This window comes from Coregonus clupeaformis, unplaced genomic scaffold (assembly GCF_020615455.1).
Source record: "Coregonus clupeaformis isolate EN_2021a unplaced genomic scaffold, ASM2061545v1 scaf0315, whole genome shotgun sequence".
Lineage (NCBI taxonomy): Eukaryota > Metazoa > Chordata > Actinopteri > Salmoniformes > Salmonidae > Coregonus > Coregonus clupeaformis.
In genome coordinates, this window is record NW_025533770.1 from 44,599 (window position 1) to 64,634 (window position 20,036).

Below are 20,036 nucleotides of genomic sequence, written 5' to 3' on the forward strand. Positions count from 1 at the left end.
TATAGCGGAGAAAATACATTAATCTACTTTTGAGTTAGAGAAATGAAAGCATTGTTATGATTAGTTTTGATGCGATACCTATGCCTCTACAGAGAGCTGATCATTAGAGCTGGCAAGAATGTAATTTTTTTATTTTTTATTTATTTTTGCACTTCTACAGCTTTGACTTGTCAATGTGTACCGACCGTGTACACACACACTTACGCATACACACACACACACACACACACACACAACGTAGAACAGTGTTGGAACTAGGAGTAGACTGATGACAGCAGGGGAAGTAAATGGATCTGTTAGTGAATAACAAGAATGGTTAGCCTGATCCTGCTGATCCACTGTCTTCCCCTACAAAATGCCCAGTTACCCTCTATTACATAGTAAAAGAGGGCAATCATGCCGCCATTTTGGGACGAAAATTTACCCACCAGAATCGCTTAAATACTTGAGAAAGCAGTATCTTTCCATGTTTTATTGCTACATCAATACGCTACTGTAAAGTAAAGTATGGTTTTCGATTCTGGGGATGCACCTATGTGTGTGAATATTTAGGGAATAGGGCACCATTTCAGACACTTCCACCATATAAGGAATAGGGCACCATTTCAGACACTTCCACCATATAAGGAATAGGGCACCATTTCAGACACTTCCACCATATAAGGAATAGGGTGCCATTTCAGACACTTCCACCATATAAGGAATAGGGCGCCATTTCAGACACTTCCACCATATAAGGAATAGGGCGCCATTTCAGACACACTTATAGTGTCGTGGTCAGTAGTGTGGAGTAGTGGTTAGGGAACTCAGCCAGAGGGAGGTATCAATGTGCTGCCCTTATAAATATTCACCCCTCAGATAATGTCCAGTACATTTGGTAACACAGATTGGGGTTTGTAGATTAAGAGAATTGTTCCAATAGAACATTCCAACTGAACATTCCAATAGAACATTATAATTTGTTCTCCATCAGAAAGTGTGTGCCTCATTCAAATGACGGAGTTGAAGTTGAAGTTTGTCCCCAGCTAATGTTCTATCCTATACCTCGTACACACACACACACACACACACACACACACACACACACACACACACACACACACACACACACACACACACACACACACACACACACACACACACACACAAACACACACACACACAGTTAAACACACACACGCTGAGTTCCCATTGACAAGTCAAAGCTGTCTGCCACCACACCACAGAGGTCCCCAACAAAACCACAAACTGCTCTGCTATATCCGAGCCTGCGGCAACAACAACAGGTAGAGGTGAGGGAGGTCTGGGGGACAGGTTAGGCAAGATAAGAGGATACAGGGTGATAGGATGGGGGTGAGGTAGGGTGAGTGGTGTAGGGGTTAGGACAGGAGAAAGTCAGGAAGTCAGCCACGACAGGAACCTCTACAGTCTACTTCCTGGTGCCAATGGGGACGTTGAGGATGGGCGGGGGAGGATGGACCACAGCCGCTATTTGCTGGGGGGTGGCTGATGACGGCGTAGCGTGGGCTGGGGGGGGTGCGTGTTGGAGCAATGTTGGGAGGGGTAGGAAGGGAATAGGAGGGGTACCCGGGGCTGGGGTCATAGAGGGCTGTTTGGAGGTGTGGCCCTCAGGGGCCCTCTGGTGGCCCCTAGCAGTGGTGCGGCTGCAGTCTGTGGGAGGAATGCTGTGTGTAGCTGGCATCGCTGGAGCTGCTCTGCAGGTTGTAGTCCTCCTCCTCCTCCTCCTCCTCCTCTTCGCCGTCCAGGAGGCCGTCGTCGCTGATGCTCTCGTCCACGCTGTCCCCCTCACCAAGCTCACCCTCGCCCAGGGGGGACTCCATGCCTTCAATGTCCACCTCTGCACAGAGAGAGAGAAAGGGAGATAGACATACTGTTAGTCTCCACACTTCATTGAATCAAATCAATAACTACAACAGGACTTTCAGAGAGATAGAAACAGAAACAGAGAGAGAGAGAGTTGGAAAGAGAGAGAGAGGGAGGGAGGGAGAGAGGGAGAGAGAGATAAATAGAGAAACAGAGAGAGGGAGATGGAGTGTGTGTGTGTGTGTGTGTGTGTGTGAGAGAGAGAGACAGAGAGAGATGGAGTGTGGGTGTGTGTATTTGTGTGTGTGTGAGAGAGAGAGACAGAGAGTGAGAGGGGTACAAAACAGCATCCCTGTGTGTCGGCGGGCGGATTAGGGCTGGATTTAGACGGCCATTAACTCTGTATACTGCACTACCTCCAGTAATCCCTCCCCCTACTGATAAACATCCCCCACGTGTTTACCACCCTCAGGATCAGTAAACAACAACACCTGTCTCCTACCCAGGGGCCTCCAGGAGCCGAGTAGGAGAGATACTGCAAACACTTTTTCCACTAATTGGTATTTCGACCAATCACATCAGATTTTTTCACATCATATATTTTTCAGAGCTGATCTGATTGGTCAAAAGACCAATTTGTGAAAAAAAATATCAGAATTGGACTGCAAGCAACCATAGAGCTTGGTCAACTCGGTTCCCATTTAAAAAAATGTCTGGAACGTGGTCATATGATTCGAGAGAAGCCATGCATGTACTCGCTCAATAAACTGTCATTTTGAGAGTTTTATACAAAAACCTTGAGGGATGAGCTTAAATGAACTTCAGTTGGAATACGCAGAAGGAGCAGACATTGCATCCTTAACTGCACCAGCCCCTTATAGCTCCAGTCTAGCTCCAGTCTAGCTCCAGTCTAGTTCCAGCCTAGCTCCAGTCTAGCTCCAGCACCAGCCCCTTATAGCTCCAGTCTAGCTCCAGTCTATCTCCAGCACCAGCTCCCTCTAGCTCCTGTCTAGCTCCAGTCTAGTTCCAGCCTAGCTCCAGTCTAGCTCCAGTCTAGCTCCAGCCCCCTCTAGCTCCAGTCTAGCTCCAGTCTAGCTCCAGCCTAACTCCAGCCTAGCTCCAGTCTAGCTCCAGTCTAGCTCCAGCACCAGCCCCCTCTAGCTCCAGTCTAGCTCCAGTCTAGCTCCAGCCCAGCTCCAGTCTAGTTCCAGTCTAGGTACAGCCCAGCTTCAGTCTAGCTCCAGTCTAGCTCCAGCCTAGCTCCAGCCCGGCTCCAGTCTAGTTCCAGTCTAGCTCCAGTCTAGTTCCAGTCTAGCTCCAGTCTAGTTTCAGTCTAGCTCCAGTCTAGCTCCAGCCCAGCTCCAGTCTAGTTCCAGTCTAGCTCCAGCCCAGCTTCAGTCTAGTTCCAGTCTAGTTCCAGTCTAGCTCCAGTCTAGTTCCAGTCTAGCTCCAGCCCAGCTTCAGTCTAGCTTCAGTCTAGCTCCAGTCTAGCTCCAGTGTAGCTACAGCCTCTGTGTTTAGTAACAGCGAGAGTGGCAGCAGAGACCTTGGCCCCCGGGCGTGACCTCTAAACCAGGCCAGGCTCAGTAGGAGTGTGTGGTCTTCACCAGGGGTCGAGAGGGGCAGTTTGTGTACAGAGCAATAAAGTGGACAGTTGTTCTCTGTGTGTGTTTGTGTGTGTGTGTGTGTGTGTGTTTGCAGGTGTGTACAGAGCAATACAGTGGACAGTAGTTCTCTCCGGCTCTGTACAGATTGAGGTGTAGGTGAAAGCACTAAAGGAGTCCATCAAGTCAACACTGTCTACAGAACAGGCAGGGAAGGAGAGGCATCCCAATAGACTAGAGCATGGTAGAGGGAACTAGGTTAGATGTATCAAGGGCCTGGAGGCTTCAGTGCAGTATCCACTCTATGTAGTAGAGGTCGAGGTCAGGCAGAGTCCTGCCCTAAAGCTGTGGATAGTGTCCAAATAATAATTCACATTTTCCTGCTGTAGCAAACTGGCTCAAATTAAGATTCTACATCTGTATGTCATTGGCTAAGATAATGCAGGGGTGTGTGGGGGTGCTGTTTGGTACTGTTTGGTACTGTTTGGTGCTGTTTGGTGCTGTTTGGTACTGTTTGGTGCTGTTTGATACTGTTTGGTACTGTTTGGTGCTGTTTGGTACTGTTTGGTACTGTTTGGTGCTGTTTGGTACTGTTTGGTACTGTTTGGTGCTGTTTTGTGCTGTTTTGTGCTGTTTGTAACATACTATATCTTGTGGAAAATATTAATTATGTGCTGGAAAATACTGAGTGTTCAACTCAAGAGCTGTAGTGCTGCTAGTTCTCTCTCCCCTCCCCTTGACCACTAATTAGTTAATTTACGGTCATTGACTCCCCACACCTGGTTCTAGTGATCCACATCAGCTGTTAAATCAAAGGGGGGTCAAAGAATGAATGAAAACCACATTCACAGGTCACTATAGCATTCAGGGAGGCGCGTGTGTGTCAAGCATATGTCCCATCGTACCATGCTCTGAGTACCTTGTATGTCGTGTGTCATGCGTGTGTCCCAGCATACCTTGCTCTGAGTCGGTGGAGATGGTGGAGCCCAGGCTGTCGGTCCGGATGCGTTCCACACCGCCCGGCACCACCAGCTGTTCCAGACGGCGTTTGAGGTAGCGGTGCTCTCTCTGGAGCTGCTCTTTGGTGTTCAGAGCCTTTCTGTCTGCCTCCTCCAGCTTCTACAGGGCACACACACACACACACATTTAGAATTACATTGGGGCACACACACACACACATTTATAATTACATTGGGGCACACACACACATTTAGAATTACATTGGGGCACACACACACACACACACACATACATACACACACACAATTAGAATGACATTGGGACACACATTTAGAATGACATTGGGACACACGCACATTTAGAATGACATTGGGACACACACATTTAGAATGACATTGGGACACACACACACACACATTTAGAATGACATTGGGGAACACACACATTTAGAATGATATTGGGACACACACACATTTTACACTTGATAGACCTGTGTTCAAATACATGTGTATTTGAGTATCTGGTATTTAAAATACTTTTTCTGTGTATTTGAGTATTTTCAAATACACAGCCCAAAACAAGTACTTTTATTTGAGTATTTGAATGGTTATTTGTAAAAACCAAATAGTCTACCAAATTGTATTTGACAGTATTTTCAAATACTTATTTCAAATACCTGGGTTAAATGCATTGGAGTGTATTTTAGTCAGTGTCTTTTGAGTATTTTAAAATACTATCCAAGTGTATTTCCAAAAATATTCAACTACTTTGTGTTTTCAAATAAAACGTTTCAGAATACTTATTTCAAATATATGTGAAAGTAATTGAGATATTTGAAATAGTATTTGAACCCAGGTCTGACGCTTGATGGAGTCTTTATTTGGAACAACAATGAAACACTGTGAATACAAAGAACCTGAATATTTGTGAGTTAATTATGTGCTTGCACTCATGAGGTATTGATGTAACTGAAATCATTCTTCATATGATCATACAGATTAGCTTCTGATAGCTTGGAGTTGAGCAATACCTTCACGTGTATGTTCTCACGTAGAGTCATTAGTGATCACAATAAGGAAGTGAAACCATAGGAACAACATGACTTCAGCTGACCCAACGGCAGATATTACTCACACACGACCCAGATTGCAACACAATTACAAACAAGGGATTTTTAAACAGGGGAAGAAGAAGAAAACCGAACCAAGTGCTGTAATCGCGTGCTTTTAGAGTGGCCTACTAACCAAACTAAAACCGTAGATATTATAGCACCAGTACACCAGAGGACAGGCCTATGTACCGTAAACAGGATGTGAAGGGTTAAAAGAGGGTTTTTCCACCGACCACACGGTCTCACCCACACAGTCCGTGGAACAGCTGTGGAGAACTAGACTGTAACCATCTAAAGTCTACTGCATCGCAACGGTAAAGGCACAAACTGTAATCTGTTTTGCAACTAAAGTACAGCCCTGCCACTTGGTTTGATATAAAGTTGAGGGACCTGGTTAGAGAAATGTAACCGATCCCAAATTCATCGATGAAGTTATATTCTTTAAGACTCAATCTGCTGTAATTGCAGATTGTACCTTTAATGCAGGAAGTAAACAATGTTGTACTGGTTGCGGTTTTGTAGTGGTTCAAAAAAGAGTATCCCCTTCCCTTTGTAACGGTCTTTCTGCGGTCCTGTTTTCCGACCGTATTTCGCTTCCCACCGTTATTTCAACATCTAGTTTTGGTATATATTTGGTTGAGTTGTCAACTAACGTGAATTCAGCGTGAAATCAACAAAACATTTCACCATGTCATTGGATTGAGGTTAAAATACACATTTCCCTTAAGCTGATTACTTTTTTCAAATCCAGTCAGTTTTCCACGTTGATTCAATGTCATCACAATGTTTTTGTTGAAATGACGTTGAAACAGCGTTGATTCAATCAGTTTTTGCCCAGTGGGTTGTCACTTGGGTGTACATGAGCTGCAACAAGTAATGAACCGTAGAGGAGGCTGACCCAAAGCCAACCCCAAATCCAATTATAACATTCGACCGCATATCTGAAAATCATCCCCATCTGACTCCATCTTTTTTTCTATGTTGTAAAAGTTTCTCTTTGTTGACTCTTTTTGTAACAAGCAAGGGCTCTTTTTTTCTTTCCTGGGAATGGGAATGCAACTTCTTGCACGCTAGCCATTTTTTTAGGGCTTAAAGGCTCTGATTGAAAGATTAGAGTATGTTTTCTTATGTTAGGAGAGCGAGCGACAGAGAGAGAGAGAGAGAGAGACCAAGAGAGAGAGAGAGAGAGAGAGAGAGAGAGAAAGAGAGAGATTTAAAAAGAGAGATGTAGAGAGAGAGATAGAGAGAGACTTAAAAAGAGAGATGTAGAGAGAGAGATAGAGACTTAAAAATAGAGATGTAGAGAGAGAGATAGAGAGAGACTTAAAAAGAGAGATGTAGAGAGAGCGATAGAGAGAAACTTAAAAAGAGAGATGTATAGAGAGAGATAGAGAGAGACTTAAAAAGAGACTTAAAAAGAGAGATGTAGAGAGAGAGATAGAGAGAGACTTAAAAATAGAGATGTAGAGAGAGAGATAGAGTAAGTGCCTGGCGGTGCAGGGAGACTTTCTGAGGAAACAGCAGCTGAGCTCTGAGCCTCTGAGGTAGGATCAGGAGGTACTTCCTGAGGACAGGGAGACATTCCTGACCTACTTCCTGTCTGTCTGTCTGCCAATGGGTAACTCTCTGGGGTCCTTTGAAAAGAAAAGGAAAAGGTCCGATGCAATAATTTATTCACCTCTGGAGTCCGACTGGGCCCAGTGGCATAATTATGACTTATTATGACTATAGTTCACCCTTTCAAAGGCCTGTGGTTTTGTGATTTGAAGTTCAACAACTTTCAGTTTCCGTTGCTCTGGAATTACAGTGTAAGATTCTGTCTGTGGCCCGTAGAATTACAAACGATAGAATGATCTTTCAAAAGGCCACCAAGTTTGGCTACATAATATTTTGTTCATTCTAGTAATTGTACTTCTACACTGATGTCCTGATACGGCAATTCTAGAATTCTAGAAGGCTGTATTTAACGTTCAGTGTGATTCTGGTTGTGGTTGTGGTTCTATGTGGTCGTGGTCGTGGTACCTTGATGTGCATCTTGGCCCTTTTCAGCAGGCTCAGTGTGGTGTGTCTAGTGCTGTCCGGACCCAAAGGCACCAGCTCCTTCAGCTGCTCAAGGTACAGCCGTAGTTTGGCACGTCTGTAACACAAACAACCAGAGTGGAGAGTGGTGAGGGAGTGAGTTGAGTCAGCAACATGTACAGGAAAGACTCCTACACTGCAGGGTCAACACAGGTGAACTAGAGAGATTATTTTGAAGTCATTTCTGTGGTAGAAACACTCGCAGCACAAATGCACACAGAGACTGAGAGGAGACGGGGAAGGGGAAGTAGATGGCAGAGGTTCGCTAGAGAGCGATCCTAATCAGGTGACCGTTCTGTTGGTTTTCGTGTCATTTTTTCATGTGGAACTCAACCACAACGCTTATCAGGCGGGGTGTGGTGGTGGTGATGATGGGGGGGGATAATGTCAATGTAAAACATGCTGGGAGCATACACATCCTGGTTGCAACCACTGTCAAATCCGGAGCGGAGAAATTACATCCTAGCGCATTTGCAATGCAAACCCTTCCTATATACATGACAAAAGGTAGAGTCTCATATTCTGTCAGCACTCCATAGGGTGTTCACCCATAAAAGGATGAATTCATTCAAGGTTTATACAAATAGAGAATTCCGTCAGAAAAACAATAGTCCAAACCCCATGTCTCTACCATATGTGGTTCAAACGTTACAGACGATTTACTCTGAGAATGTAGCATGTTTAGAGTGAATGGAATGTCTTCACAGGCATGATCAAAAAGGGGTCACTGCTCAATAGAACTCTGCAGCGCTGCTCCGCGGCAGAACGGCGCTAACTTCAAACGTCAACAGACAAACTAACTAGTGGCTGCAGGTTCGTGAGTGAAAACCTGGGCTTTTTCTTAATGAAATCCGCTGAATACAAAATTAAATAGATATTTATTTACAAAGAGTCTTTCCCTTTAAATCACCATAGAAACGACCCCTCTCAACGTCGATTGATCGCCAAAATACACAATGAAAGCCAAGGATCTGGAGGTGAAAATGACAAAGGTACCAAGTTGATTTTGATTGGTCCAACCAACGGAAACGCCTCCAAATGGTACCACCTCACAACACCAAATATGGAAGCGATACAACCAAGAGCGGCGCAGTCTAAACTTGTAACTGTCCCAGGAAATTAACGTTCTTATTTCATCAACACTGTCAAGAACAAGTATACTAAGGTTATAATATTGTAGAGAACAATCTAACGGTTCATTCTATGTCATTTATAATGACATAGGGCAAAGAAAACTAGGTTTTGATATTCATTTTGTAGCACCCTCTTGAATTCGCTCCGTTTTTCTCTACATTGAACGGTGAACGTCCTAGACTCTATAACACCCAGCTTCCCCAACTGTTCTCATCACACACCAACACACATACAACACACACACACACAACCATACATCCTCTCTCTCTTCTCCATACATCCTCACACACACTCTAGCTTGTGGACGGAGTGTGTTGAGAGAGCGGCGAGGGTCGAGTGCAGGTCACACACACACACAAACACACACTCCTTCTGCAGGTTTAATGGCCTGTCCAAACAACACAGCCACACGGGTTGCATAAGCCCCGACAGCCGCAGTGTGTGAGTGTGTTTTCTGTCACATTATGTCATTGTACAGAGGAGAGAGAGAGAGAGAGAGAGAGAGAGAGAGAGAGAGAGAGAGAGAGAGAGAGAGAGAGAGAGAGAGAGAGAGAGAGAGAGAGAGAGAGAGAGAGAGAGAGAGAGAGAGAGAGAGAGAGAGAGAGAGAGAGAGAGAGAGAGAGAGAGAGCGGACAATATGCTTGTGTTGGTCGCTGCCTCTGGTAGCAGGAGAGCCAAAGAGATGGGCTACGTCCCAATCGGCACCCTATTCCCTACATAGTGCATTATGGGCTCTGAAAAAGTAGTGCACTATCTAGGGAATATGGTGCCATTTTGGGACGCAACCGTGGCCTTTTACGTCAGCTCATGAGGAAACGGTCGTGCTAACGAGCACCCAAAATTAATTGTAAACTGCAAATTGAAAAGGGTAGTCAAACATCAATAATGTGGGGGCCTTGGTCTCACAATGGGGGGAGGAGAGGAGGAGAGGAGGAGGAGGAGGAGGAGGAGGAGGAGGAGGAATACAAGCTGACCATTTCTGACCAGCTAGGGATGAAGGGACAGAAGGATGAATGAACGAGGCTCGGGCAATATGCTAGAGATGATACTCCACCACCATAAAACATGAAATCAACATTTAAGGAGAGATATTATCTTGATGCATGTTTCAATCAACAGTTAAGGAGATATGTTATCTTAATGCATGTTTCAATCAACAGTTAAAGCTGCAATACGTTACTTGTTGGGTGACCTGACAGAATTCACTTAGAAAGGTGAGTTATAAATCTGTCATTCTCATTGAAAGCAAGTCTAAGAAGCGGTAGATCTGTTCTATGTGCGCTATTTCTATGCTTCCTGTTCTTAAGTTTCGTTTTTGCGTCTTTTACTTTCGGTTTTGTATATCAGCTTCAAACAGCTGAAAATACAATATTTTTGGTTATGGAAAATATATTTCACAGCGGTTTAGATGGTACAATGATTCTCTACACTATACTTGCTTATTTTGTCACATAAACTGAAATTAGTCGAACCTATAGAATTTTTGGAACCAGGAAATAGCGGAGCAATTTCTGCATAGCGCATCTTTAAGGAGAGATATTATCTTGATGTACACTTCAATCAACAGTTAAGTACAGATCGTATCTTGATGTATGTTGAGGTCATAGGCTTACAAATGACTTGGCCTAATCTATGTCCAGTTTATTGGCAGGCTGGTTAGCTATTACAGTGTCGGTCCCAAACCTGTCACGACATGGACTACACACATACAGGGCCTGACACACTGACCTAAATATCACAGGGCCAACGCCCTACGCCTTTACTGTCTCCTCTACTCTCTCTAGGCTGTATCTCTTACTGCCAGACTCTTGGCAAAGCTGGCCAAGAAAAACCCACACGGGGTGTTCTCAGAAAGGCGGCGTAACGTGAGTCGACCGCCCAAAAACGAGGGAGCGGGCCGGACGCGAGCTTCGCCGACGCACGCCACACGCCCAAGGCATCTCTAGAACCAAAATGGCCGCCTCGTACTGCAGTGTCTGACCTTGAGAGTGAAAACCACTGACCCAAGGGGCCCCAGATGCCAACGCCCCCAAAATGACCACTTAACCGCAGCCACACCAGTCAACACAGAAAAGGACTCGATAATTTGATGACAGTCGTTTGAGTGATGTGTGGTAGAATTAACAAATGTGAAAGTACTTGACGCTACACTGGATATGGGCTGTCTGATAGGGTGGCGTGTTACTGCAGCAGAAGAGAGCGGAAACCAATTGCAAGAGGTTTCCGCATGATATAAACCTACTCTTATTGACTCAACACTGATTATAACCCAGTGGGATCAGATCCTCCACTCCTATCCTATCCTACTCCTATAATCATTTTGTGTCCTAGTGGGATCAAGATCCTCCACTCCTATCCTATCCTACTCCTATAGTCAATTTGTGTCCTAGTGGGATCAGATCCTCCACTCCTATCATATCCTACTCCTATAGTCAGTTTGTGTCCTAGTGGGATCAGATCCTCCACTCCTATCCTATCCTACTCCTATAGTCATTTTGTGTCCTAGTGGGATCAGATCCTCCACTCCTATCCTATCCTACTCCTATAGTCAGTTTGTGTCCTAATGGGATCAGATCCTCCACTCCTATCCTATCCTACTCCTATAGTCATTTTGTGTCCTAGTGGGATCAGATCCTCCACTCCTATCCTATCCTACTCCTATAGTCATTTTGTGTCCTAGTGGGATCAGATCCTCCACTCCTATCCTATCCTACTCCTATAGTCAGTTTGTGTCCTAGTGGGATCAGATCATCCACTCCTATCCTATCATCCACTCCTATCCTATCCTACTCCTATAGTAATTTTGTGTCCTAGTGGGATCAGATCCTAGCACTCCTATCCTATACTACTCCTATAGTCAGTTTGTGTTACTCTTTTATGGCTACCTTTATCCCATTTTGTATAAAAAATGGGCCTTAAAATGCCTTATGTTTTCTAGGATAATGCATGAAGCCTTTCTTTGTCCTAGCTAGGCTTCCTTCCTTCCTTTCCTCCAGCTCCAGGCTTCTCTCCATCTGACCAGTAAACTGGCTCTAACAGCAGACTACCTCCTGTCTGTCCTCAGGCCAACCCTCCATTACAATCAGCCTAATCACAGACAGGCTGCTAGCTCTCTGGCTGAGGAGCCCAGCACACCTGGGTCTGTTGTGAACGCACATACACACACACACATACATACACACACACAGTTGCACGCACACACAGGTGCACGTACACGAAGGCACACACACACACAAGCCAACACACAATCACACACACACACGGGGTCCTTGTACTTATCCCAAGCTAGTTGTTTCTTTTTCAGGGCAGGGCGTTGCCTGTGTTATAGAGAAAGTGAGACCATCCTCCTCCCAGCCCACTTCATTAGGAGGTCAGTAAGACCCAGACATAGCCTGAGGGTGAACTGTTAGACTAGCAGCCATCTTCTCTCCCCAACACCAAACATCGTTATTCCCCCTAACCTCATTTATAATGGCATCTTTCACTTCAGGGCGTTTAATCATTGCGGTCTTCAGAAAAAACGTACAACATTTACTCTAAAAATAGTCGAGCAAAAACATCTTGCAGGTGCATACAGGAATTCAGCTGAAAACGAGGGGCCGTGTGAAAGTGCTCCAGCGCTTTCATTCCTATTTCTCCCAAGGGGGCACCTACCCCCCCTCGTCTACCCCCCTACTACGCTATCCCACCCTGGCTGCCAACACCAACACACCCTCCTCACCCTCCACCCCACAGGAGAACAAGTGTCTTCAGAAGAGGACCAGGGGTGGGGGCCTCCACCCCACCCCCTCCAACCTGCCCCAACTCTCCCCACTCCCCAGCCCACATGAAGCAGCTGGACCCAGGCCAGGGGAGGCCAGGGGAAGCGGGCAGGAAGAAGGCCGAGGGCCGTGGCTGGGGTCTGATCTGGTGGTGGTGGAAGACTACTTTCTCCTCTCGCTGGAAAAATCCACTCAGTGTGCTCAGCTGCACTAGGCAGGGCTCGGCGCACACATCATCCGAGCGTAACCCGAGCCAATGGGCGACCATCTTGGTTCTATGAAAAAAACAAAAACAAGGCGTAGGCCCTCCATACTCCCCGCTTCCCCTCCTCTACTCCTCCTCTGGAGATTCACCACTGTTTATTTATCTGGAGTCAGTTCCAGATCCACACCTGCACCTATTTATGACACAATGGCACAGAGACCTGGTCTTTAGTATCCTAACTGATCTGAACTGAAACCAGGTTATGTTTATCACTATTACAACAGCAGTGAAACAGAGAGATCTTCTGTTTGGATACCTCATACCAGGCCAACAGAGACCTAGCTGGGAGGGGGAGAGAAACATCAACCAAGTATTTTAGGATCAGATGGATTGACTTTGCCGCTATGTCATTCTTTCCATAAATGTTTTCATTTTAGACCCCCCCCCCCCATTAAAAAAAGTAGATCATTATTAGATTGTACTTTTCCTCCTCCCTCTCTTTCTGACCCCAACCCTGCGTGTCAGAGACTATGAACCGGTTGTTCTCATGTCTGGTCGCCTCGCTCAAGAAATCTGGCAGGTGTGTGTGTGTGTGTGTGTGTGTGTGTGTGTGTGTGTGTGTGTGTGTGTGTCCGTCCCTCACAGGCCTTTGCTGGTACTTACTTATGTTTGTTATTAAACCAGACCCTGGTCACTCAATATTTATCAAGATTGCCTGGCTGACACACACACACACACACACACACACACACACACACACACACACACACACACACACACACACACACACACACACACACACACACACACACACGCACACACACACGCGTAATAGTGTACTTGAAAAAGGAGGCACATTTCATTCTGTTCCCGATACACAACGTTCAGACCGAGCTATTTCAAATTTCTCATTCCAATTCGTCAGGGTGGGTTGAAAATAGTATCCCCTTTTATGTTCCTGTGAATAGGACCCTATGATGATCCACACTGCAGACATTACAGAGAACTGGATGAAGTGAACACACTATAGGGTGCTCATATTTACGACCTGTATGAGTGTAAACATATCAAGGAATGGTAGCATACAGACAGGGATGTATTAACATTACCATCAGAAACATATATATATATATAGCTACATAGAGAAACATACTGTATATCTATCTATGTCTAAATATCTATGGTTGTCATTATAGTGAGTCTAAGGGCTTGTGACATAAGGCTCTAATATGGGTTATAAAGACTCATAAATGCTCATTAGCCTCCAGGCAGTGCTTTAGGTCTATAGAATGGACTATAGTCCCTCTACTATTGGGCGCTGGTGGGTCGTAAGGGTTTGAGGTAACAAGGCTGTAAAGCTGGCTCTCTGGAGTGTTGTGACCGCGAGAGGCGCGGCCCATTCACGGTCACATCCATGAGGAAGTCACCTGACCGCTGTCATTGGCTGCTGAGCTTGGGCTCAATTGGATGGTTCATTGTGTGAATGACTCTGATCTTTGACTATCCCTTCCCCATACACACACTCTCACACACACACCTTCTCACACACACACACACACACACTTAAAGGCTTAATGGCAAACACAAAGCACTCACCGGGGAAAGCGATCTCCTACTCCCTTCCTTCAGAACACTGTGTCCTCATTCTAATCAGTCCTACTCAACATAACCCACTACCCTAACCCTACTCCCTTCCTTCAGAACACTGTGTCCTCATTCTAATCAGTCCTACTCAACATAACCCACTACCCTAACCCTACTCCCTTCCTTCAGAACACTGTGTCCTCATTCTAATCAGTCCTACTCAACATAACCCACTACCCTAACCCTACCGTGCTGCTCGGCCCTCTCACTTTGCTTTGCTAGCGTTCTGGGTTTTGAAATGACAACGGCCTAGAAATACACCACACACACACACACACCAACCCGTGGATGTGGAGGAATGAGCAGCCAGCCTGCGCCTGGCGCTGGACCAAGCCTGTTGGTTCTAGTAAGGGTCAGGGGTCAGCAGAAACACTGCTGCGATGTTTCCCCTCACTCGCCAGGCTAACTCGGTCAGTCATGTTCGGCCGAAGGAGGAAACACCCCGCCGTGCCTGACACGCTTGTTTTGACTTCGGAACCGAGAGACCGAGAGAGACGTCCACATGGTTCAAAGGATAGGAGAGGAGGATAAAGGAGGGAACATAGTCTGACTGGAAATAAACTCCCCTATCCCCGTTGTTTCTAATTCTGACCACTTCAACTCAAAACAGAACCCCCAACTCATCTGGTGACAAAACCCTTTTAGATTGATACTAAGCTGTTTACCAGATATGGGTCATGACATTACGACGCACTCCGGAAAAAAAAGATATCTTAAAAGCTTCATTTAAAAGCCGAAAACGTTTAACCTAAGTAGTTCTAACTGCCCCCACGGTGTTAGCCTACTCTACTTCAAGTAGTGTAAGTGGGCCTGAGCTGGATCGCGTGTATCGTATCGCCATGGTGAGGTGGTGGAATTTTGGGGTTGCCAAGCATGGTGAATGGTTCCACATCTGGCAACCAGACAGATAGACTGGAGGGGAGGGAGAGGGGACGGAGAGAGAGAGAGGGAGAGAGGGAAAGAGGGGAGAGAGAGAGAGAGAGAGAGAGAGAGAGAGAGAGAGAGAGAGAGAGAGAGAGAGAGAGAGAGAGAGAGAGAGAGAGAAAGACAAAGACAAAGACAAAGACAAAGACAAAGACAAAGACAAAGACAAAGACAAAGTGAAAGAGAGAGATAAAAGACTGGCAGACAGAGGACCGAGGGAGATGATTTCCACTCAGATATGAAATGACAGCCAGGCTTTATTTGTTTTCTGTCAGCGAGGACGACACACCCACTGTGTGTGTTTGTGTTTGTGTGTGTGTGTGTGTGTGTGTGTGTGTGTGTGTGTGTGTGTGGAGTGACAACTGTTCAAGGCGAGACAGAGACGGGGAATGAAGTGGGACAAGAAAGAAGAAGGACCCAGTCCCAGCCTGGGGGCTAGCAGACACAGAACACAACCCCTTTCTGCAGTCCTCCTCTCCTCATCTGTCTCTCTCTCTGTCACCCCTCTGTCCCTCTGGTCCTCAGCCCCTGTCCAGGCACACATGTTTACATTAACAAGAAAGAAGAGAAGAAGTGAACTGATGGGCCGACCGCACCGTCATCAAAAACAGAGAGACTGAGAGAAAAACAAGAAGAGAGAGACAGTCGTCCCGTGTGAAACTGGTTTGTGGTGAGATACACAGCCCAGTTTGCACACTTGTTTCTTTTGCTTTCCTCACCGCCACTGGCGATCAGTGTTTACCCATCAACTTTTTTACCACAACATCACTGCACGCAATGCACTGGTAATAGAGAGAAAGGAGAGAGAGAGAGAGAGGAGAGAGAGAGAGAGGAGAGAGAGAGGGAGAGAGAGAGAGAGAGAGAGAGAGAGAGAGAGAGAGAGAGAGAGAGAGAGAGAGAGAGAGAGAGAGAGAGAGAGAGAGAGAGAGAGAGAGAGAGAGAGAGAGAGAGAGAGAGAAAGAGAGAGAGAGAGACAAAGACAAAGACAAAGACAAAGACAAAGACAAAGACAAAGACAAAGACAAAGACAAAGTGAAAGAGAGAGATAAAAGACTGGCAGACAGAGGACCGAGGGAGATGATTTCCACTCAGATATGAAATGTCAGTTGTCTGGGACAGACAGCCAGGCTTTATTTGTTTTCTGTCAGCGAGGACGTGTGTGTGTGTGTGTGTGTGTGGAGTGACAACTGTTCAAGGCGAGACAGAGACACAATAGTCTCCCATCTACACACACAGGCCTGGCCACAGAAACAAGGGCTTTGAGTCACGATGCTCTGTCTTTCACACGCAAGCGACCAAAACCAGCGCAACATAGCAACGTAGCAAAACAACACAGTGTAGCAAAGGAGGGAGTGACACGGTCAACGTGGCTAGCTGAATTAGCCTACTTCAGCAGGAAATGACTAAGTCTCCACATACTTTTTGTGTTGCCATATTATTGAATTGTGTGCTCTATAGGAAACAACAGGTTTATTGTTGTTCACTCATTGGTACTATTTCCATGTCTATTGGAATGCTTTGTTGCAATTAGTTTAATTTGTCTCTTTCCAAAACTGAAACTAGCCCTGGGGTGACTGAAACTAAAGCATGTGTCAGATTAAAAACACCTTCGATTCAACATACACTATATATAAAAATAAGTGTGTGGACACCCCTTCAAATTAGTGGATGAGATGTTCAACGAGCAGGTGTCGACATACTTTTGGTCATGTAGTGTACATCTGTAGTGTACAAAGCAGATGTAGTGCAGAGCAGATGTAGTGTACAAAGCAGATGTAGTGTACAAAGCAGATGTAGTGCAGAGCAGATGTAGTGCAGAGCACATGTAGTGCAGAGCAGATGTAGTGTACAAAGCAGATGTAGTGTACAAAGCAGATGTAGTGTACAAAGCAGATGTAGTGCAGAGCAGATGTAGTGCAGATCAGATGTAGTGTACAAAGCAGATGTAGTGTGCAAAGCAGATGTAGTGTACAAAGCAGATGTAGTGCAGAGCAGATGTAGTGTACAAAGCAGATGTAGTGTACAAAGCAGATGTAGTGCAGAGCAGATGTAGTGCAGATCAGATGTAGTGTACAAAGCAGATGTAGTGCAGAGAAGATGTAGTGCAGATCAGATGTAGTGTACAAAGCAGATGTAGTGCAGAGCAGATGTAGTGCAGAGCAGATGTAGTGTACAAAGCAGATGTAGTGTACAAAGCAGATGTAGTGCAGAGCAGATGTAGTGTACAAAGCAGATGTAGTGTACAAAGCAGATGTAGTGCAGAGCAGATGTAGTGCAGATCAGATGTAGTGTACAAAGCAGATGTAGTATGCAAAGCAGATGTAGTGTGCAGAGCAGATGTAGTGTACAAAGCAGATGTAGTGTACAAAGCAGATGTAGTGCAGAGCAGATGTAGTGTACAAAGCAGATGTAGTGCAGAGCAGATGTAGTGTGCAGAGCAGATGTAGTGCAGAGCAGATGTAGTGCAGATCAGATGTAGTGTACAAAGCAGATGTAGTGTGCAGAGCAGATGTAGTGCAGAGCAGATGTAGTGTGCAGAGCAGATGTAGTGTACAAAGCAGATGTAGTGTGCAAAGCAGATGTAGTGTACAAAGCAGATGTAGTGTGCAGAGCAGATGTAGTGTACAAAGCAGATGTAGTGTGCAGAGCAGATGTAGTGTACAAAGCAGATGTAGTGTACAAAGCAGATGTCTGAAGAAGCACCATAAAAGAAGAAAGAGTGAGGGGATGTGAGAATGGTGGATAGATGTAGAATAGAAAAGAGAAAAGGAGTGAGAATAAAGGAGTCTGGGAAAATCCAATGTCAGTTTGGAGATCGAACATGAATTGTGTTCTATTAAATGATGCGGTTCAAATCAAATCAAATTTGATTGGTTGCATACACACATTTAGCAGTTGTTATTGAGGGTGTAGCAGAAATGATTGTGTTCCTAGCTCCAACGGTTCAGTAATATCTAACAATACACAACAATACACACAAATCTAAAAGTAAAAGAATGGTTTGGTGTGCATCTCTGTATCATTTGACAGTTCTGATAGCCCAAACTAAATATGCATGTTTTCTAACGCTGTAACAACCGTCTGTCCTGTAATTATATAAGGAGAGGAAGGAAACACTAGAAATGTCCCTCCTGTCCTGAGTTGCATGACAGCTAAGGTTGGAGTCAGACAGACAGACAGACTAGTGCGGACAGGCAGGGTGAGCTCAATAAGCACATTCCACCTGGGGACACGGTGAAATAGGACAACAGGTCTGCATACACACTGTACCCATGTCAATGATTAACACACAATAACACATAACCCACTGGCACAAACCACCAATTCTCTCTTTTCAGTGTCAGTATAAGAATGGGTTTCTGATAAAGAGGTGGTGGGGGTTCCATTTCTATTATATCATCGGACTAGTATTGTGTGGGTTGGTACAGGGGGTAGAGAGAGAGAGAGAGAGAGAGCTAGAGAGAGAGAGAGAGAGCTAGAGAGAGAGAGAGAGCGAGAGAGAGAGAGAGAGAGAGAGAGAGAGAGAGAGAGAGAGCTAGAGAGAGAGAGAGAGAGAGAGAGAGAGAGAGGGGGGTAGAGAGAGAGAGAGAGAGAGAGAGCTAGAGAGAGAGAGAGAGGGGGGGGTAGAGAGAGAGAGAGGGTGGGTAGAGAGAGAGAGCTAGAGAGAGCTAGCGAGAGAGGGGGGGTAGAGAGAGGGGGGTATAGAGAGAGAGAGGGGGTAGAGAGAGATGGGGTAGAGAGAGAGAGAGGGGGTGGGGGGGTAGAGAGAGAGGGGGGTAGAGAGAGAGAGAGAGAGAGAGAGAGAGAGAGAGAGAGAGAGAGAGAGAGAGAGAGAGAGAGAGAGAGAGAGAGAGAGAGAGAGAGAGAGAGAGAGCTAGCTCTGCTTAACAGAATGCTTTACTTTCTTTCCTCTGAATCTCTGAGTCTCAACACCCAGAAGCAAACCTTGTGGACATGGTAACAGAAAGACTATCTGAAAGGGAATTCAGATTCAGATGTGTGTGTTGTGTGTGTTGTGTGTGCACAACAACATGCATCAAATGAACTCTTAAAACAGACTTCTCTCTCTAGCTATAGCTAACGATCCACTTTCCCAAACCAAAACAACTCCAGTCTTCCAAGAAGTTGTGATGTGGCTTTGCTAGCCTGCAGAACATTCTCCTAATACTACTGCCTGTGAGCTGAGCTCCTCTTCCCCCTACTTGCCTCTGTTACACAACTCAACATTCCAGCATACGTGTGTTTGAGTGTGTTACGCGCAGAGCTGACCTCACTCTGTTGTGCTCGACACACCAGCCACATCCTCTAGTAGTAGTCAGGAGGGCCTCCCACCCTACCCTCCAGCATCCTCCAGTAGTAGTCAGGAGGGCCTCCCACCCTACCCTCCAGCGTCCTCCAGTAGTAGTCAGGAGGGCCTTCCCTCCAGTATCCTCCAGTAGTAGTCAGGAGGGCCTACCCTCCAGCGTCCTCCAGTAGTAGTCAGGAGGGCCTCCCACCCTACCCTCCAGCATCCTCCAGTAGTAGTCAGGAGGGCCTCCCACCCTACCCTCCAGCATCCTCCAGTAGTAGTCAGGAGGGCCTCCCACCCTACCCTCCAGCATCTTCCAGTAGTAGTCAGGAGGGCCTCCCACCCTACCCTCCAGCATCCTCCAGTAGTAGTCAGGAGGGCCTCCCACCCTACCCTCCAGCGTCCTCCAGTAGTAGTCAGGAGGGCCTTCCCTCCAGTATCCTCCAGTAGTAGTCAGGAGGGCCTTCCCTCCAGTATCCTCCAGTAGTAGTCAGGAGGGCCT

At 46.0% G+C, this 20,036-nt stretch overlaps 1 protein-coding gene across 1 annotated transcript in view; it reads right to left on the reverse strand.

Moving 5' to 3' along the window:
- Nucleotides 1–640: 640 nt before the first annotated feature.
- mxd4 (MAX dimerization protein 4) overlaps nucleotides 641–20,036 on the reverse strand; it is a 35,906-nt gene continuing 16,510 nt past the window's right edge. The window contains exons 4-6 of the mRNA XM_041870938.2: nucleotides 7,522–7,636; nucleotides 4,385–4,547; nucleotides 641–1,858 (exon numbers count right to left, since the gene is read on the reverse strand). Coding sequence (XP_041726872.2) covers nucleotides 1,650–1,858; nucleotides 4,385–4,547; nucleotides 7,522–7,636 — 487 coding nt within the window. The 3' untranslated portion in view covers nucleotides 641–1,649. The remainder of the gene's footprint in view (nucleotides 1,859–4,384; nucleotides 4,548–7,521; nucleotides 7,637–20,036) is intronic.